This window comes from Pseudochaenichthys georgianus, unplaced genomic scaffold (genome assembly GCF_902827115.2).
Source record: "Pseudochaenichthys georgianus unplaced genomic scaffold, fPseGeo1.2 scaffold_180_arrow_ctg1, whole genome shotgun sequence".
Taxonomy (NCBI): Eukaryota; Metazoa; Chordata; class Actinopteri; order Perciformes; family Channichthyidae; genus Pseudochaenichthys; species Pseudochaenichthys georgianus.
In genome coordinates this window covers 1,019,772-1,041,622 of record NW_027262575.1, presented here as the reverse complement: position 1 = coordinate 1,041,622, position 21,851 = coordinate 1,019,772, and the positions used below count along the sequence as shown (strand labels likewise).

Here is a 21,851-nt window from a genome sequence, read left to right as displayed (position 1 = left end):
GTCTTCACTGAGCTGTGTGGAGTTTGTTCAACTTTTAAAATATGTTTGAATGGTGATATACACAGTGATAGATGTTAAGGACTAACGTTTATAATAAATACATTTGTTTTATTTATTTATTTATTTTAAGATCTTTTCAAACAATCATATTAATGTATTAATGTGGACCGGAGGGAGAGGGTGACGAGCATAAGTTTCACTTTCCTTTTTTATTTAAATTCCAACTTTGATCATGAAGAATATGTTTCTCTGTTGTCCACGTTCATAAAGCATAAAGCAAAAGCATCAGAGCACGGTGCTGCAGAGTCTCTAGATGAGTTTACAGTAGTCCCTCGTTCTTATTAAACATCCATGTTGTAGTCCGCTGAATAGAAAACTGTAGTTTCCATACTTTCCCCACAGCAGCAGCAACGTCATTCATGACGTCCGCTGGCGCATCATAAACACGTCGGATAGTGAAAGTGCAGTCGGATTCTCTAAAGTACCGCAGTCTCTTCTCCTAAGTCCTTTTGAATTCTCCTATCCACTATCCCTTAACCCTGTGACGTTTCACTCAGAGGTCAAGGGATAGACGATAGGGTTAGAATTTAGGAGCTGATTTTTGGACTATTCGACTGCAGCCATACAGTCTATGGGACAGACTGATATCCAGATTTGTTTGGGGGGGGGGGCAATAGTTAGGTACAGAACTCTCCAGCTACCCAAAGAAAGAGGCGGTATGGGTTTGCTCAAATTGATGGATTACTGCTATGCTGCTCAGCTAAGACCCATTTACTGTTGGTGTGAAATGGAATTTAGAGCAAAGTGGAAGGATATGGAAAATGAAGTAAACCAGATTCCAATTCAAAATAGGCTGGAGGGTTTTGATAATCTGAGAAGAAAACACACATTGGGAACAAATGAATTCTATAGATACCTTCAACTAAGGGACTGTTAGAAGAGGGAAGTCAGATCAGATTATTCAAAGGAGTTGAATAATATCATCCAAATAATAACTAAAGCATATCAGGAAAGTAACATAAGAATAATTTTGGCATTATATCAAGGATTTAGCTAAACATGACAAACACTCAACTAAATATATCAAGGTTAGATGGGAGGAAGAACTCCATATAGAAACACCAGATGAAGATTGGCATGATATGTGGAGGATCCATCATTCATCCCCCAGTTCACGTGGAAGAATCTGATTGGTCTCTTCAGAACACCAAAGGTGAAGAGGAAACAGATGCACAGTCCACAGAAGCGTTGGCGACAATGCGGTTCTTATGATGCTTACCATATGTTTTGGCAATGTCAGAAAATAATTGTATTTTGGGAAATTATATGTAAGAAATACGTCAAATAGGGTATGACGTTTCTAAAAGTAGTGGAGGAGCCATATGTTAACATTTATAATTTGATATATTATGTGTGTATATGTCATCCTTGTGGAATCATCTTCCTATTATACACACATGCATTTCCAAACATTTGGTCTACCTATGCTGTAAATGTATTATCTTTTCGATTTACATTGATTGCATCTATTGCACGTCTGTCCGTCCTGGGAGAGGGATCCCTCCTCTGCCGCTCTCCCTGAGGTTTCTCCCATTTTCCCTTTAAACTGTGGGTTTTCTCTGGAAGTTTTTCCTTGTACGATGTGAGGGGTCTAAGGACAGAGGGTCAAAGGACAGAGGGTGTCGTCATTGATGTCATAGCCGACTGCAGCTGCCGGGATATGAGAAGGAGAAAATAATCACGGAGCATTATAGTTTTTGTATTGATATATTTTGTTTTAGTAAAGAGTCAATCAAACTTACCTTGACATATTTTTGTTGGAGTCAAGCTTATTGCTACTTGTGGATATATTCATTTTTGGATTAGACGGAATTACATTTAGTTTGGAACTATATTTCTAGCATCCGGACTAATACCACCAGACACAGAGACAGCTTCATCCCGCAGGCAATAAGACTGTTGAACAACTGAACTGCTGAAACAATTTCATAACATTCATCTGCTACTTAGTAATTATCAATCTATTATCTAATATATCATTCCAATAACTTGTATATAGACTCATATTGTACTATTCCACTTTTTTTTCTCACTTTTTTTAGAACTATTTTTATTCTGTATTACTTTTAATATAATATACTTTAATATTGTCTGCTTATCTGTGTTATTGTGTTGCATTGTTGGCGAAGTCTGTGACCTAAGATTTTCAACGACATAATTACTCTGTAGCTATGTTAGTTTGACAATAAAGAACCTTGAACCTATTTATGTAAATTCACTGAAGAAATTATTGAAAGTTACAGATTACATTTAGCGATGTGGGGCAAGCTCCAGGCCGCCCCTCTCTCTCGCTGTAGAAATGAACGTGTACTGTGAAAATAAACACAAGTGGGGCAAAGCGCTCGCAGCCCCACTAAAACGTCATCTCATAATTCAGAGCTGAAAGTGTAGTTGAGAAGAGCAGACGAGAGAGCTTAGAAAGAATACATCTCCAGCGATAAATAATAAAACTAGAAAATGAATGAAGTTGACCATCTCCTGGAGCCTTGGTGCCCACCATCCAAAGTTACTGATACCTTTTCTCAGAGGAAGAACCGCCGTGCCGCTTTTCTTTTCAAGTGAGTCTGCAGCTTTGGTTAGCGAAAGTATATTTGATGTAATATTTTTCTGTGTTTTGCCTATAGACTATTGTTCTGCTGGATCGATTGATATTGTAACCACGGTGACGAGTGTCAGTGTTTTCCTTTTCATGCTGAATTATTACGGTTGTTGTTATTGTTAAGTAGTGCTTTGTGATAGCACCCTATACTTCATGTATTAAGGTACATATATTTGAGGTACATTACAATATCACGTCACCACACTGTGCGTAAATGTACACGCTGACAGTAGTAATGTGTTGCTCCCCTCTCTCTATCTCTATCTCTCTCTCTCACACAATCACACACACCCCTCGCTCCCTATCACTATCTCTCACTTTTTGCATGTGATGATTAGCTTGCGGTTTCCTCTGAACCATGGATAGCCTACAGCTATGTGTTGATATGTTGAAAAGCACAAGAAGCCCATATATACATATCTAAGTTGTTTGTGACCCACCAGTTTTGTACATTTAAAAACGCCACTGGACTGTATCTTCAAGAATATAATAACATGAAGACATATCCCGATCCTTTTATTTTTTGTTAATGCCTTGCTGGCATGATTATTATGTTGTTTGTAAAGAGCCTGTTAATGCCATGTATATTGGGACAATTAAGATATACATTTAAAACATATATATTTTACATTGTGAGTTTAAGTGCAGTTATCCAAAGAGAAGCCACATCAAAGAAGAGTGCACTGGCAACATCAGACTGGTTGAAGATCTCCAACATTTTGTTGCAGCGATCCCGGAGGATTCTAGTATCTGTAATGAGGTGTGACCCTACCTAAGTGTGAGTGTGGCAGTCGTGCAATCTTACCCTAAATCAGGAGAGGACAGCGCATAATTCATTTAGGTTACCACAGTCCAAATGGGTGGGATGGTTTTATTTGAATAAATGGTCCACACTCTAACACCATTTGTTACTTTATCTGGTTACAATGTGACAGTTATACAATGTCTTACTCTCTGGTATTAATGATTCATTTACCAGTTAACATGTTTTCCTTTTTGTTAAAACTCCCTGCATATCTTCAGAGGAATTTCCTCATGATGGCAGCGGGTCAATAAAATATAGGGAGAGATTCCCAGTTAAGAACCCTAAGACCTTTTTTCCTCTCTCAGCTGCAGCTTTTATATCATACCAACAGAAGCAGAAGCAAATACACACCAACAGACACATGTATGTGGAGATAGTCATTGCTTCCAGGTGTGAGACTGGACGTGTCCAGACTTGCGTCAAAGACTAAACTAAAGCTTACAGTAATATCCCATTGAGTCAGGGGACTCCTGCTGTGAGAGTAAGGGTGTCTTCCCTCTGCTGAATAGTGACACCTTTAGTGATAAACTATATCAGACCTTACACTCTTTCATGTCAGTTTACCAAACCATGTACATTTAGAATATAAGTATAGAGCTTCGTGAAATATCATGCATTTTACATTGTGGATTCTACAAAATTATATTTGATTATATTAACTTTTGTTTTAATTATATAACCCAATATGGAAAACTCCTCAGTCTCTGGTTGTAAATGTTGCCAGTTCTGGCCCTCCACAGTCTTCTCTTTACTTGGACCAACAGTTTTTAACACAAACAGTCAAGTTATCGCATTATATACAACTTACCGGGAATTACTCAAAGAGTTTAAACCTAACAATAATCCTTGTCTTCAGTGTCAGGTTCAGAAAAGTCTCCAAGGTTGTCCTCAGTCTCTGGTTGTACATGTCTCTCTGGATCTGAGTTCCTGGCTGGTTCTGGTCCTCCACAGTCCTTTCCATCAGCTTCTGTTTCCATGTGTTCAGCTGAGCTGCTGGCTGGAGGCTCTGCCTCTCTGTTCTCCTCTGTTTGAGTTTGATGAAGCTGTGAGGACTGACGACCAACACACTTATGGCTTTTGACGTTTTGACTCCAGGTGAACTTTTTGTCACACATACTGCAGCTGAATGGTTTCTCTCCTCTGTGTATCCTCATGTGGCCCTTTAAACTTTCTCTCCGTTTAAAAGATGTATCACAGACTAAGCAACTGAATGGTTTCTCTCCTGTGTGTATCCTCATGTGGCCCTTTAAATTTTCACTCCGTTTAAAAGATCTATCACAGACTGAGCAACTGAATGGTTTCTCTCCTGTGTGTATTCTCATGTGGTCATTTAAACTTCCTCTCACTGCAAAAGATTTCTTACAGACTGAGCAGCTGAATGGTTTCTCTCCTGTATGGCTTCTCATGTGCACACTTAAATACCCTTTCCGTGCAAATGTATTCTCACAGACTGAGCAGCTGAATGGTTTCTCTCCTGTGTGGTTTCTCATGTGCTCCTTTAAATGTGCTCTCTGTGTAAAAGCTTTTTTACAGACCGAGCAGCTGAATGGTTTCTCTCCTGCACTACGTCTTGATTCACTGACAGGGTCTTGTTTATTTCTCTGAGAGTTTGAACCTGGTTCTCTGGTCTCCTTCCAATCAGCCCTGTCTTCAGTGTCAGGTTCAGAAGAGTCTCTAGGGTTGTCCTCAGTCTCTGGTTGTAAATGTCTCTCTGGATCTGAGTTCCTGGCTGGTTCTGGTCCTCCACAGTCCTCTTCATCAGCTTCTGTTTCCAAGTGTTCAGTTCGTCTTTGATGCAGCTGAGAGGACTGAGGTTTCTCTTCATCATCTTCACTCTTCACAGGGACAGGAGTGAATGTGAACTTGGTGATATCAGCCTCCTCCAGCCCTTGAAGCTCTCTCCTTGAAGCTCCCTCCGGACTGCTCCAGAGTTCCTCCTGTTCCTCTTTAATGTGTGGGGGGGGCTCTGGGTCCTCCTGGTCCAGACTGGAGCTCCACTCTTGCTGCTCAGGGGGAACCTCTTCTTTAACCACCACCAGCCGCTGGACGTCTGCAGGAAACACACACAGAGACGTTACAGAGAACAGCTGTTGTGTTCATTACGTCACCGCTCAAAGCCCCGCTTTGAACCCCTTATTTTTATATTCCTAATTAATATCATAAATACCTATGGCTAATATCTTTTTACATTCATGCACCAACATGTTATGTTTTGTACCCCTAAAATCACATGTGGATACAGCTTGGGACCCGGATTGCCTTTTGTGTTTTTAAGGCAGTTCTAAATAGAGATATGAATGATTTAGAAGAGTAACTAGAGCGGTCAGTCAAATTAAGTGCAGTCATGGCCTTACCCCCCATTAAACTCAACGAGTTCCAGCCCTCTGTATTTTTTCTGAGGTGTATATAATAAAATAAAAACACTAAAATGAACAGGGCTCTACTAGACCAAGTCGTTTCTTACTTACACTGCAGCGCTACAAGTTGGTTTAACTTGAGTGAATAAACTAGCAACATAGCTAAAGTTAATTCCATTCATCAAATGTCTTGACATTAACAATTTAATCAAACATTGTCTACATAAAAGTTTTCAACCTTACACGTCAAGATAAAAAAATTATTGCTAATAAATCTGAAGTCAAGGCATCATTTTAAAGTGGACCTATCATGCTATATTTGAAGAATATATTGTAGGGCCATACCTATATAAAATATGTCTGAAGTTTTTTTCAAAATACCAAACAGATCATGCATTTTAGCCATGTCTCATTTAGCTCTATTTGCTCTTTTCCAGTCCTGTTTTTGCAGGGGCCGATTCTGTGACATAGCTTTAATGCAAATAATTTGCAGCTGACCACGCCCCCCTGCAGGAGAAGATAGTGTGCTCTGAGATCAGCTGCTGGGCTCTCAGAAGAGGGGGAGGAAAAGAGAAGCTCCGCCCCCCATGTTTTATTCTTATATTATTATATAGAGTCATTATTCATTTGTTTTAAAGCTCAATAAATAACAAAGAAGACCTTTGACCAGCACTTTTCTAATTTTGTCCGGAAGATTCAAACTTTAACGGACATGTTGACCGGCAAATAAAAATCTAACTGAAACTCTGCTGCACGGTCTCCTCGTCCATTGGAAGAGGCGGACAGGTGGGTGTTTGTCATCTACTGGTGGCCTACCGGAGAGAATTACAGTGCTGGCCTCGACAGGGAGGGATTGCATTGAATTACAGCAGGAGGCGCAAACGCTTGCCTCGGGAGGGAGAAAAAGAGTCCACAGCGGAGAATAAAGAGAAGGGCAACCATGGCAACCATGCGCGGAAAGTCCTCTTCGCTGCTTTTGTGGCAGACTACATTGACACTTACAGGCCTATGTTCTCCAGCACTTTCGAGTGGCAATGGCCGTGGCCCAACCCCACATTCCCCTGATTGGTGGAGAGTTGCCCATATAGGCGGCGTACCCATTTAATGACGTCAGAAAAATTCAAATCTGAATCAGTGTGTTGCAGCCCCATTTTTAGAGATTTAGGTATGGAGGAAAAGAGAGAGGGTTGTGTTTTCTGACACTTGGTGAGTTCCCTGACACACCGGGGACACATATTCATGTATAAAAGACGTACAGAAGTGCATTTTCCATGATAGGTCCCCTTTAAAGGAATATAACTGTTACTCTTCCGTAACTTTAAAGTCATTTGGAGGGGGGGGGGGGGGAGCGTCTCCTCTCCTCTGTGATGAGCTGCTGCTGAAGGGGGGACTCATATGCTGCAGGACTTCCGCCCCGTGTAGCAGGTGTCTGCAGGATCAGAAAATGAAATCCAACATTTAATGTTCTGGGGAGGACATTGTTTACCCTGTCTGCACTGTGCAGCTCCTTCAGCGACAGGCTGCTGCACCCCCGCTGTCTCACGGAGAGATACCGCAGGTCCTTCCTTCCTGCAGCGATCAGACTATGTGCAAACTGTGCAATATATACCTGGCTGCTAAATCCTCAGAACTGTTACAGGACGTGTGTTTTGTAAGTTGTGTAACTTATTTTTCTCTTTTTTTTATTTGTTACTTTAATACTTTTGTATGCATGCTTCTACGTAACATTAAGCTGCCTTTGGCTCTTTTCTGTTGTAACAACGTACATTTCCCCTCTGAAAAGTATCCTGATTGATTTGACATGGGGGAAGAACAACACGTTGTACATGATAGGCTAAGGGGCGGGACATCTCAAATCGGTCAACCAATCACAACAGAGCCGGCCAGCTAACCATCCAGAGCAGACTGGGCTCTGGTTTCAGACAGAGGGTGAAAAGAGGCAGTATGACAAAAATAAAGGTATTTTTCAACATTAAAGCATGGAGACATGTCCCAGTGAAGACAATATGCTAATACCAACCTGAAAATGAACAGAATATGTCATCCTTGTTGTTGTCCTCAGTCTCTGGTTGTAAATGTCTCTCTGGATCTGAGCTCCTGGCTGGTCCTGGTCCTCCACAGTCCTCTCCATCAGCTTCTGTTTCCAGGTGTTTAGTTTGTCTTTGATGAAGCTGAGAGGACTGAGGTTTCTCTTCATCATCTTCACTCTTCACAGGGACAGGAGTGAATGTGAACTTGATGATATCAGCCTCCTCCAGCACTTGAAGGTGCTCTCCCTCCTGACTGCTCCAGAGTTCCGCCTGTTCCTCTTTAATGTGTGGGGGGGGCTCTGGGCCCTCCTGGTCCAGACTGGAGCTCCACTCCTGCTGCTCAGGGGAAACCTCTTCTTTAACCACTACCAGCTGCTGGACGACTGCAGGAAACAGAAAACACATATTCAGAGAAACTGTAGAGTATTAGAATTTAAAATCTAAACACTATTAACACTTCTTTAACTTTGCAGCCCCTATCCATTCCTTATTTTAAATGCTTGCCTATGGTTTTGCTAAGTTCCGCCCAATTTGTTTATATAGAAGTGCTGGCCTTCTGAAAAGTATGTTAATGTTCCTGCTGTCAGTACGAGGTTGGACTCCTTTAGCATGAATAACGGCATCAATGCGGCGTGGCATGGAGACTATCAGTCTGCGGCACTGCTGAGGTGTGAAGGGAAGCCCAGGTTGCTTCACTAGCGGCCTTCAGCTTGTCTGCATTGTTGGGTCTCGTGTGCCTCATCTTCCTCTCGACAATACATAGAATCTCTACAATAATAATTCTCCAAATTCTGACTTTAATGATAATCTCAACATCCTGACTTTGTTTCTCAGAATTCTGACTTTTTTTATGGAAGCTCAGAATAATGACTTTTTTCTCCAAATGCTGACCTTTTTCTAAAATGCAAAAATGTTTCCGAAAATCTCTAAATTCTGGCATTTGCAGAAAACCTCAGTTTTGACTTTTTCTTCAAATCAAAACTGACTTTTTTCTCCATATCTCATAACACATTTTGCTCCAAATAATTGTTCACAAAATGCTGACTTTCTAAAAGCTGGATTTTGAGGAAATGTTTCTGAATTTTTGAGAAAATAATGTCAGAATGTATTGATTTTAACAAAGAATCAAAATTCTGAGGTTTTCTGCAAAGGCCAGAATTGAGATTAAAAAAATAATAATTGTATTTTAGAAAAAGGTAAGCATTTGGAGTAAAAACTAATTCTTACAGACTGAGTAGCTGAATGGTTTCTCTCCTGCACTATGTCTTGAATCACTGACAGTTTCTTGTTTATTTCTCTGAGAGTTTGAACCTGGTTCTCTGGTCTTCTTCCAATCAGCCCTGTCTTCAGTCACAGGTTCAGAAGAGTCTCCAGGATTGTCCTCAGTCACTGGATGCAATTGTCTCTCTGGATCTGAGTTCCTGGCTGGTTCTGGTCCTCCACAGTCCTCTCCATCAGCATCTGTTTCCATGTGTTCAGCTGAGCTGCTGGCTTGAGGCTCTGCCTCTCTGTTCTTCTCAGTTTGATGAAGCTGTGAGGACTGACGATCAACACACTTATGTCTTTTGACCTGTTGACTCAAGGTGAACTTTTTGTCACAAATACTGCAGCTGAATGGTTTCTCTCCTGTGTGTATCCTCATGTGGCCCTTTAAACTGTCCCTCCGCTTAAAAACTGTATCACAGAATAAGCAGCTGAATGGTTTCTCTCCTGTGTGTATCCTCAAGTGGGCGTTTAAACTTTCTCTCCGTTTAAAAGAGGTATCACAGACCAAGCAACTGAATGGTTTCTCTCCTGTGTGTATTCTCATGTGGGCCTTTAAACTTCCTCTCACTGCAAAAGATTTCTTACAGACTGAGCAGCTGAATGGTTTCTCTCCTGTATGGCTTCTCATGTGCACATTTAAGTATCCTTTCCGTGCAAATGTATTCTCACAGACTGAGCAGCTGAATGGTTTCTCTCCTGTGTGGTTTCTCATGTGCTCCTTTAAATGTGCTCTCTGTGTAAAAGCTTTCTTACAGACTGAGCAGCTGAATGGTTTCTCTCCGGCACTACGACTTGAATCACTGACAGTTTCTTGTTTATTTCTCTGAGAGTTTGAACCTGGTTCTCTGGTCTTCTTCCAATCAGCCCTGTCTTCAGTGTCAGGTTCAGAAGAGTCTCCAGGGTTGTCATCCGTCTCAGGTTGTAAATGTCTCTCTGGATCTGAATTCCTGGCTGGTTCTGGTCCTCCACAGTCCTCTCCATCAGCTTCTGTTTCTATGTGGTCAGCTGAGCTGCTTGCAGGAGGCTCAACCTCTCGGTTCTCCTCAGTTTGAGTTTGATGAAGCTGTGAGGACTGACGACCAATGCACTTATGTCTTTTGAACTTTTGACTCCAGGCGAACTTTTTGTCACAAATACTGCAGCTGAATGGTTTCTCTCCTGTGTGTATCCTCATGTGGCTCTTTAAACTTTCTCTCCGTTTAAAAGATGTTTCACAGACTAAGCAATTGAATGGTTTCTCTCCTGTGTGTATTCTCATGTGGGACTTTAAACGTCCTCTCACTGCAAAAGATTTCTTACAGACCGTGCAACTGAAAGGTTTCTCTCCTGTATGGCTTCTCATGTGCACAGTTAAATATCTTTTCCGTGCAAATGTATTTTCACAGACGGAGCAGCTGAATGGTTTCTCTCCTGTGTGGTTTCTCATGTGCTCCTTTAAATGTGCTCTCTTTGTAAAAGCTTTCTTACAGACTGAGCAGATGAATGGTTTCTCTCCTGCACAAAGTCTTGAATCACTGACAGAGTTTCGTTTATTTCTCTGAGAGTTTGAAACTGGTTCTCTGGTCTTCTTCCAATCAGCACTGTCTTCAGTGTCAGGTTCAGAAGAGTCTCCACGGTTGTCCTCAGTCTCTGGTTGTAAATGTCTCTCTGGATCTGAGTTCCTGGCTGGTCCTGGTCCTCCACAGTCCTCTCCATCAGCTTCTGTTTCCAGGTGTTCAGTTTGTCTTTGATGAAGCTGAGAGGACTGAGGTTTCTCTTCATCATCTTCACTTTTCACAGGGACAGGAGTGAATGTGGGCTTGGTGATATCAGCCTCCTCCAGCCCTTGGAGCTGCTCTCCCTCCTGACTGCTCCAGAGTTCTTCCTGTTCCTCTTTAATGTGTGGGGGGTGCTCTGGGTCCTCCTGGTCCAGACTGGAACTCAACTCCTGCTGCTCAGGGGGAACCTCTTCTTTAACCACCACCAGCTGCTGGATGTCTGCAGGAAACAGGAAACACATATTCATCAGAATCGGTTATATTTACCAAGTAGGTTTACACATAAGAGGAATTTGCTTTAGTATATGTGGAGCATAAAAAGACACAGAAAGAAGCATCTTAGCAAAACAAAATAACTTACAAATAGGATTATGACAGCTATGTAAAACAAAACTATTTTAAAACTATTAAAACCAATTAACAATATTTAAAGTAGAGAACTGTGCAGAATAGATGTGCAGCATGTGCAGGATTTACAATGTTAAAAAGAACAGTGTTGTTGCCATGGTGTGCATTACTATAATGTTATTATGGGGTGGATAAAAGTCACTGGAAGAGGAAAGACATATTCCTTCTCCCATACACCCAGAGGAGGTGGCACTGGTCTCCTGCTCTCTCCCATCTGGAGCTTTTCCCTCTTCAAGCTACCTAACTTCACTCCGTCCACCTTTGAATTCCATGCCGTCACAGTAACCCATCCTATACAATGAACCATTGTTGTTCTCTACCGTCCACCAGGCGCCTTGGGGGACTTCTTGGAGGGATTAGATAATCTCCTCTCACACATCCCTGAAACTGGCCCTCCCGCTGTACTTCAACCTCCAGACAGGGAAGATATCTGAACTAACATCTCTTTTAACCACCTTTGCTTTCTCACTTTCTCCATCCCCACCAACTCATAAAGCTGGCAATGTCCTTGATCTCATATTCTCAAGGAACTGCACTACTTCAAACCTCTCTGTAAACCCACTCCACACATCTGATTACTTCTTCATTTCATTCTCTCTACCCATTTCCAAACATAATAAACTAATCTCTTCTAACTCTGCACCTGTCCGCCGTAACCTTCGTTCCCTCTCCCCTTGTCTCATCAGTGCTCTCAGCCCTCCCTTCCTCTGACTCGTTCCAACTTCTGCCTCCAAACTCTGCTGCAGAAACTCTCTTCTCTACGATTTCATCCTCTCTGGACTCTCTCTTGTCTTCTCACATCTCGGCAGGCTCGTCAGTCCCCTCCTGCTCCCTGGCTAAATGACGCACTGCGTGCTAATAGAACCATCCTTCGGGCAGCAGAGTGGAAACGGTGGAAATCCAAACACCATGACGACCTCCTAACCTATCAGGCTCTCCTCTCCTCTTTCTCTGCTTCGATCTCTCAGGCAAAAAGCACTTTCTTTCAAGATAAGATCCAATCTTCCTCTTCCAAAAAACTATTTTCTATCTTCTCCACCCTCTTGGACCCCCCCCAAAGCCCCTTCCCCCCCCTCCCTTCTGTCAAGCGACTTTTTTAACCACTTTGAAAAAAAGGTTGATGATATTCGCTCTTCTTTTTCTGACTCACCTTTACTCACCGCTGGGTCACCAGACCCTCCTTTCACCCACACACTAACCTCCTTCTCCCTTCTCTCTCCAAGTGAGGTTCTTACCCTCATTACCTCTGCCCGTCCTACCACCTGTCGTCTGGACCCTATCCCTTCAAACCTCCTTCAGACTATCGCTCCTGATATTCTACCGTTTCTCACCCATTTCATCAACACTTCTCTAACTTCTGGTCACTTTCCAAACAGTCTCAAGGAGGCGAGAGTAAACCCTCTCCTGAAGAAACCCACTCTCAACCCGTCTGATGTTATAAATTACAGGCCTGTCTCTCTCCTCCCGTTCCTGTCTAAAAGACTTGAACGCGCTGTCTTTAAACAACTCTCCTGTTATCTCCATCAGAACAACCTTCTGGATCCGCACCAGTCTGGGTTCAAGGCAGGTCACTCCACAGAAACTTCCCTCCTTGCTGTCACTGAGGAACTGCACACGGCTAAAGCAGCCTCCCTCTCCTCTGTCATCACCCTTCTGGATCTGTCACGGTGAACCATCAGATCCTCCTTCGCACTCTCCAAGAACTTGGAGTTTCAGGCTCTGCACTTTCCCTCCTCAGCTCATACCTCAAAGACCGCACCTACAGGGTTACTTGGAGAGGGTCGGAGTCCGACCCTTGTCAATTAACTACAGGGGTCCCTCAGGGCTCTGTTCTTGGTCCCCTCCTCTTCTCCCTGTACACAAACTCGCTCGGGTCTGTCATTAGCCCGCATGGTTTTTCATACCACTGCTACGCTGACGACACCCAATTAATTCTGTCCTTTCCCCGCTCAGATACCCAGGTCGTCGCACACATCTCTCGGTGGATGTCTGCTCACCACCTCAAGCTCAACCTTGACAAGACTGAACTGATTTTCCTTCCGGGAAAAGATTGTCCCACTCTTGACCTAACAATCGGCACCTCTATTGTTTCCCCGACTCAGACTGCAAGGAATCTGGGTGTGATCCTAGATAACAACCTGTCCTTCACTGCAAACATCGCTACAACAATTCGCTGCTGTAGATACACGACATCACAACATCAGGAGGATACGTCCCCAGCTGACCCAGAAAGTGACGCAGGTTCTGGTCCAGGCTCTCGTCATCTCACGCCTAGACTACTGCAACTCCCTCCTGGCTGGTCTACCTGCATGTGCCATCCAACCTCTGCAGCTCATCCAGAATGCAGCGGCTCGTCTGGTCTTCAACCTTCCTAAATTCTCCCACACCACGCCGCTCCTCCACTCCCTTCACTGGCTTCCGGTAACTGCTAGAATCAACTTACACTGGTACTTGCGTACCATGCTGCAAATGGATCTGGCCCTTCCTACATCCAGGACATGGTTAAACCATACACTCCAACGCGTGCACTCCGCTCTGCATCAACCAAACGGCTCGCTGCACCCTCATCGCGAGGGGGACCCAAGTTCCCATCAGAAAAAACACGTCGGTTTGCTATCCTGGCTCCAAAATGGTGGAATGAGCTCCCCATTGAAATCAGGACAGCAGATAGCTTACACATCTTCCGGCGCACACTGAAAACTCATCTCTTTCGACTCCACTTCGAGCGATAGAACTATTAACAAAGCACTTGTATACTAATAAAGGACTGGCTTATCTAAAGCCAGTTGAGTAGCACTTGAAATGTTTTAGCTCTATGAAACCTGATGTACTTATATGTTTCTGTTTTCTTCAAGTTTGTATTTTGTTGGTCGAATGCACTTATTGTAAGTCGCTTTGGATAAAAGCGTCAGCTAAATACAATGTAATGTGATGTAATAATGTAATGTTTTATGAGACTGAACAGTCACATAGGGTATTGGACTCTCTTAAAACCCAGGTAGGTGCAGAATAGGTTTATATGGTAAAACAAATTGTCACAAGCTCCTCCAACAGAGCAACATGAATATATATATATAGGACACAAACAAATAAAACAGATGAAATAGTGCAAAATAATGTTTTGAGATGTGATTTTTTCTACAATTATATTTCATAATGACAGGAAATGTGTCATTTATTTTAACAAAAGAAAAAACTGTATAAATGGAATACATTATATATCTGTTTTTTAGCAGCCTTTAAAGTGCACCTATAATGATATTTCAAGGCATGTATTATGGGTCTCAGATATATACGAATATATAAAATCATGTCTATGATGTGTTTTGCTCAAATACAAACAGATCATGCATTTTAGAAATCCCTCATATCCCTCTATTCTATGGGATTAGTTTTGTATCATAAAGATAAAGCAACACTTTCTCAGAATCAAACAAAACGGAGTCAAGCTAAATAAATGTAATTTCAAAAATGAAACTATAAGTTGCAAACAAATCATTTGTGTAATCATGGGATCAGGGAGTCACAGGTTCAAACCCCACTGCAGTCAGCATGTCGTTGTGTCCCTGGGCAAGACACTTCACCCCAAATTGCTCCTGTGGGGATTGCCCATATTGAGTATGTAAGTCGCTTTGGATAAAAGTGTCTAATAAGTAACATGTAATGTAACAGCAGGGACTGTTAGCTACATAGCTAGCAGTGAGTGAGCGTTCAGACACTGGTGCACACACTCAAACGTACTTGTGTTCCTGACTCTACCAACAGGCTTTCAATATTCTGTTTAGATATGCAAGTATAAGCAGGGATGCACATAACTTTCTCAGTGAGGTACTCAGATGAGTACCTGGAGTCAGTGTTTGGTACAACTTCTGGCTCCACTCGAGTTATTTGATGAAGCCCTCTGTATCGCGAACGTCAACGGGGGCGGTGGGGGGGGGGGTTAACTTTGTAGGAAAACCTACCGTCCATGTCCTTGAGCTGTGTTTTATTTGTTAACTTCATATTTTTCATTTCCTAAAACATTTATGTTCCTCTCATTGAGACAGCGTGGTGTCCAGAGGTCTTATCCCGTTTCACCACTTCCTCTGAGGGGACAGCATGGAGGGAAGGGGGCATGAAGAAAGACCTGCACCAGCTTCATCCACGCTGGGCGTTGTTGTTATCACTGGCTCAGTGTCATTTCATTTGACCAAATGTCTTTACATATACATTTAATAGATTTTATTATTATCCACCTTTTGGTTTTATGTCCTTTTATTTAAAACATTCTTTGAGACTTCATCTTCTGGTTCAAATTTCAATAAATGTAATTTGTATAATCACTCTTTTGTCTTTATTCTACATGAAAATGTTGGAGATTCCATTCAAATCTGTTGATTATTCATATCTTCCTCAGGCTAGGAATAGTATGTTGAGTTTTTAATGCTAAATGTATATCATTTTCTCACAGGATATAGAATAAGACAACACAGTTTTGATCCATTTTGTATGAATGCTTCAGCTCTTCAGACCAACATAGTAAGATGTGAGCATGTTCCTAATTGTGTTGGTGTGCAGCCGAGGTCTGGTCTGTTTAATAAAGCAAATATGCCACTTTTATATTGTAGAATTTGTTAAATTAAAGCAGTGTTTAATTGTTTGACCTAACCATAGCAATATATGCTTTTGTAACATGTCTCTGAAAAAATAACAGTATACAGTTTATATTGCAGTGTGAGAAAAAGTTTTTAGAGAGTACTTGTCCATGGACAAGTGAGTTTGGCAATTTACTTGTCCGAATACATTTTCCACTTGTCCAGAATGGACAAAAATTGGGGCCACTGGAATCTTCTTCTTCGTCATCGTATTTTACATTTTCCCACGGTTTTTACGACACCGCTCAACGTAAGTGAGCGGTAAGATTTTACTGCATCACACATAGGGTTGGGTATCGTTTGGATTTTAACGATTCCGGTTCTGCTTTTCGATTCCGGTTATTTTCGGTTCTCGATTCCGGTTCTTTGAGAGAGTAAAAATAAGTCCCATGACAAACTGGGAGAAAAATATATTTATGAAAACATTAAGTCAAATCTGTATTCCTATTTACAAATCACTTCATACTGTTGAATTTCTTACGGTTATTGAATACAATTATATAAAAATAATCTCTGCATTGTTTAGTTAGTTCTAAGTGGTGCAGTTTGAGAATGTACAATTGGCCCAGTTTCCTCTGATGTTACACTGCAACCTGCCTGTGAGACACAGTCCAACCACACATGTCCAACACATAGGACATATATAACCTAATAATAATAATACATTATATTTATAGCCTATAGGCGTAGCGCTTTTCTACAACTCAAAGACGCTTGCAAGCATTTATTTACTTTTACAAACCGTGAGCAGCTGCCCAGCTGCTCACTGTTTGTAAAAGTAAATAAATAGAATTTTCATTTCAATAATGTACTTTCTATACCCTGCTTCATAAACAATACTGACATCCCTGTGCTCCTCCGAGTCTGGGGGTCCGGGGATGTGAGGACAGCGCGAGGAAAAAGACACACAGACACAGCCTCCCTGGCTGCTTTACTTCATAAAGGAAATGGCGGTCAATATTAACAACACATGAGCTAAAACGATTAATAACCTTCATTACGTGTTACAGAAAGAAAATAAGAAAGTTTGACAAAGATGCGGCTGTTAAACGGGCAGCGGATCTGCTGTGTGTAGAAAGAGAGAGAGAGAGAGAGAGAGATTGAGACGCTGAGCTGCACCGTGCAGCGATCAGCTGATACGGAGCATATGAGAGAGCTGCAGTCCGCGGGGCTCGGCCTCGCTTCCTGTCCTCACAACTCTTATTAATCCCGGTACCGGACAATTGTTATTTGTTCCTACTCGGAACCGAGTTTTGCTTCCCAACCCTGCCACTGTGCTACATTTCCCGCTCCGCTCCGCCCGCCCCGTTAACTGTACAGAAAGCGGCGAGATGCATTTCCTTAGGAATCGACAAGCAGAACCGAAACTACATTTCTAAACAAACAATGGCGGACACGTACAATTTGCGAATGAGTTCTGCCTTTTTTCAACTGAAATTATCAATAATTTGTCAATAAATCAGGGCGAAAAACGTCACTTCAATTGACGGACACTGTCAATTGAAAGATCTACTTTTTCGCACACTGTATTGTGTATCACCTTTAGCTTGCAAATTCATAGATGTGTTTTTTTTTTATATCTATAAAATAAATAGACACTTTATCGATCCCAAATTGGCAAATAATTTAACAGCAGCAGGTATTAAAATATTTAAAGTTGGAATAAAGTATAAACTACAGAACACAAGTCTAATGCACAGCAATCCATAAGAGAAGTCCGATATGTTCATGAAACTCCCCAGGAGACACCGACACTAACGTGGCAGAGTGGACTCCGGAGTTTGCTGCATGAGTTGGACTGTATGATCTGTGTTGTAGTGGACTGTCACTCAAAAACTGAGTAGCCAATGGGGGGACACCCTGCGCACCTGGGACGTTTGTGTCAAAATCGAAAACATAAAATGAAGGAGTGCAAACGAGAAGAGCTGCAGCGAGAGCAAAAGTCTGATCATTGAGAAAGAAGCAAAGAGAACTGAAAATAAACACCTATGTTAAAACAAAGAAAAATACTTATCGTTTACATGATTACACAAATGATTTATTTGCAACTTATAGTTTTATTTTTGAAATTAAATTAATTTAGCTTGACTCGGGTTTTTTTTTCTTAAACTCTTAATTTTTGCTTGATTCTGAGAAAGTGTTGCTTTATCTTTATGAAACAAAACTACTCCCATACATGTCCCAGTGAAGAGAACATACTAATACTAACCTGAAAATGAACAGAATATCTCATCCTTTTTGTTGTCCTCAGTCTCTGGCTGTAAATATCTCTCTGGATCCGAGTTCCTGGCTGGTTCTGGTCCTCCACAGTCCTCTCCATCAGCTTCTGTTTTCATGTGTTCAGTTGAGCTGCTTGCTGGAGGCTCTGCCTCTCTGTTCTCCTCAGTCTGAGTTTGATGAAGCTGTAAGGACTGACGACCAACACACTTATGGATTTTGACCTGACGACTCCAGGTGAATCTTTTGCCACAAACACTGCAACTGTATGGTTTCTCTTTTGTGTGGATTCTAATATGGCACTTTAAAGTTCCTCTCCCTGCAAAAGATTTCTTACAGACTGAGCAGCTGAATGGTTTCTCTCCTGTGTGTATTAACATGTGGATATTTAAACTTCCACTCCCTGCAAAAGATTTCTTACAGACTGAGCAGCTGAATGGTTTCTCTCCTGTGTGGACTCTCAAGTGCCGATTTAAACTTCCTCTTCCTGCAAAAGATTTCTTACAGACTGAGCAGCTGAATGGTTTCTCTCCTGTGTGTATTAACATGTGCATATTTATACTACCACTCCCTGCAAAAGATTTCTTACAGACTGAGCAGCTGAATGGTTTCTCTCCTGTGTGGACTCTCAAGTGCCGATTTAAACTTCCTCTCCCTGCAAAAGATTTCTTACAGACTGAGCAGCTGAATGGTTTCTCTCCTGTGTGTATTAACATGTGCATATTTAAAACTCCTCTCCCTGCAAAAGATTTCTTACAAATTGAGCAGCTGAATGAATTATCTCCAATGTGGCTTCCCATGTGCCGATTTAAACTTCCTCTCCCTGGAAACATTTTCTCACAGACTGAGCAGCTGAATGGTTTCTCTCTGTGTATTGCAATGTGCCGATTGAAACTTCCTCTCCCTGCAAACATTTTCTCACAGACTGAGCAGCTGAATGGCTTCTCTCCTGTGTGGATTTTAATGTGCTCCTTTAAATGTCTTCCTTGTTTAAAAGATGGAATGGAACTCCACTCCTGCTGCTGAGGGGGAAACTCTTCTTTAACCACCACCAGCTAATGGATGTCTGCAGGAAACAGGAAACACATATTCATCAGAATCGGTTATATTTACCAAGTAGGTTTACACATACGAGGAATTTGCTTCAGTATATGTGGAGCATAAAAAGACAGAAAGAAGCATCTCAGCAAAACAAAATAAAATAGGATTATGACAACTATTTAAAACAAAACTCTTTTAAAACTATTAAAACCAATTAACAATATTTAAATGTGACATACTATACACTTTGCTCAACATACAAACAGATCATGCATTTTAGACATCCCTCATATCCCTCTATTCCAGCTGTTAGAGAAATGCGGATTTTGGGTCCTTAGCTTGAAAAAACAAACAAAGAGGAGGCAGAGCTAATAATGCCTGGTCAGAGTTCTACCGGAGATACATTTTAATTATGCTGTGATAAAATGCCATCCTGTTCTAAACAACTGTCGGGGTCAATTAACACTGTGGGTATAATGGCATATTTTCATTTGTGTATCATCGCATCAACTTTTAATTAAATGCTGTTACACTTTTAAGAAAGCTTCCATGGGGAAGTCACGTGATCAGCTGGACAAGATGGCAGCATAGGTTAAACTCGCTCAACCCAGTGATGCTAATTCTGTAAATGTATACCGTTGAGACAACTCTTTTTTAATATATTTTAGCCTCTATGAGTGTCTGATCGAAGGCAATGTCTAAATCGCCGCCTAAAAAGGGTCCCGAGACGAGGGGGAAGTCTGACATGGAGGCATTAGCCAACACAGTGCTTGAGAAGCAATGAGGTTATCTGGATTCGCGCTTCGACCAACTCCAACAGATGGGGAGGGAGACGGAGGAGAAATTGACTTCTATCCAAATGGACTTGGTGGTACAGAGTGAAAGCATCGGCACCATTAAGGCAGAGATGGGCAAGATACGGTTAGATGTGGTGAACAATTCGGGTATGCTAGCCACCCACGTGGCTACGCTGGACATGGAGGACCGGAGCAGAAGATGCAATGTCCGTATAACTGGGCTAGCAGAATGACTTGAAGGGTCTAACGACAGGAAGAAGCAGGTAGATGCTACCCACACTCTGATTTTCAACGTTCTCCGTTATACCACCCGCCAAGACATACTCCGTGCCGCAAAGAAAGCCCCGCTCACGATTGATGGACGGAGGATTTGCTTCTCCCCTGACTACAGCAGCTACAATGTTAAACGTCGTCAGGCTTTCTCCCAGGCAATGGGGTGAAATGTTTCCTCCTTTACCCCGCTACACTGAAAGTCAAGGGAGCTGGTCAAGTTAAGACATTTCATTCCCTGGGACATGCCGAAGACTTCATCGTCTCCCGACCAGGAGTGCAGGTTGCACCAACCGGGACCTGGGCGCTCGTCTGATGGCGAATAGCGTTCTTTTGGAACTTGTTGGACTACATAGCGTCGCTGTTTTGGACTAAATGGACATGGCTTTGTGTGGACTGGAATCTCTTACAGAGTTTTGGATTATTTCTGCAGGCTTCTTTTTATTTGTTTGTGTCTGACGCTGGACTCATCTGGGGACGGATAGTTGTTTATCATTGTTTGGCTGATCAGACTAACTTGCGAGCCTACTGCTTGATTTTTGGATCCCACACCACGTAATAAATTTGCTCTCATTTCTTCTAATACCTAAGCTTACTGTTAACAATGGTTTAGTAAGCTTTAAGTACTGGGTTGAAGGGTATGTATAATCCTTTTGCAGCCCCATATCCAATCAGGTCACGGATCAATTTAGGAATATCCGTTTAATGTACTGTTTAGTTATTTTAAGTATCATCTTTAATATTTATTTTTCTTTATCATCTTGTTTTTGTTACCAGGGAAATGTATGGGGGATTGTCTTGTTTTTGTCTTTGTCCAGTTATGGGAAACGCTTACATGCTCTTGGATTGCTTATGTGGGGAGGGACTTCATTTTATTTTGGTCTCGTTTACAGGTTTAGTAAATATGGTTGTTTATCATCTGACATTCCACTCAGCTTATTGTTGACATCTTCCAGAGCAGTGCAGCCCAATGGGTGACTTATCTATTCTTGTGTGGAACTGTGATGGGTTGAATGCACCTTGCAAGCGAGCTAGTGTTTTGACTATGTTACATCACCGTAACTTTTCTGGCTTTCCTACAAGAAACTTGTAGGCCGTATTGCTAATAAAATCTATCAAACTATTGCATCCTCTTCAGCTTACTCCAAAACCAAAGGAGTAGCCATTGTATCGTAATTTGAACGTTAAGGTGCTGGACATGTGGGCAGACACTGCAGGGAGGATAACGATTGCCAGGGTGGAAGTTTATGGGAGAAAGGTGGCTCTTATTTCTGCTTATGCCCCAAATACATTTGATAAGGATTTTTATAATACCTTAACTAAAAAAATGCTAGAATTAACCGAGTATGATATCATGGTGGGTGCGGACATGAACGCAGTATGGAATTCAAATGAACGGTCAAGTTTAACAGCCTCTAGAGAACAGGAGTCGGCTACTGCCGCGCTGCAGTCTTGGGCCGGGAGTTTGGCACTAGTGGACATGTGGCAAGCTTTTAACCCACAGGTTAAATATTATTCATTTTTCTCAGCCAGACACAAATCTTTTTCTAGGATAGATTATCTTTTTACCTCTCCACAACTTTTCCAGAAAGTCGATAATGTAATGTTGC

The 21,851-nt window shown here is 41.9% G+C and overlaps 1 protein-coding gene across 1 annotated transcript in view; it reads right to left on the bottom strand.

Moving 5' to 3' along the window:
• Nucleotides 1-3,491: 3,491 nt before the first annotated feature.
• The window catches only part of LOC117441581 (zinc finger protein 721-like), a 39,688-nt gene continuing 21,328 nt past the window's right edge, over nt 3,492-21,851 (bottom strand). Inside the window, exons 2-5 of the mRNA XM_071202238.1 lie at nt 18,126-19,199; nt 9,163-11,094; nt 7,842-8,234; nt 3,492-5,514 (exon numbers count right to left, since the gene is read on the bottom strand). Coding sequence (XP_071058339.1) covers nt 4,298-5,514; nt 7,842-8,234; nt 9,163-11,094; nt 18,126-19,047 — 4,464 coding nt within the window. The 5' untranslated portion in view covers nt 19,048-19,199 and the 3' untranslated portion in view covers nt 3,492-4,297. The remainder of the gene's footprint in view (nt 5,515-7,841; nt 8,235-9,162; nt 11,095-18,125; nt 19,200-21,851) is intronic.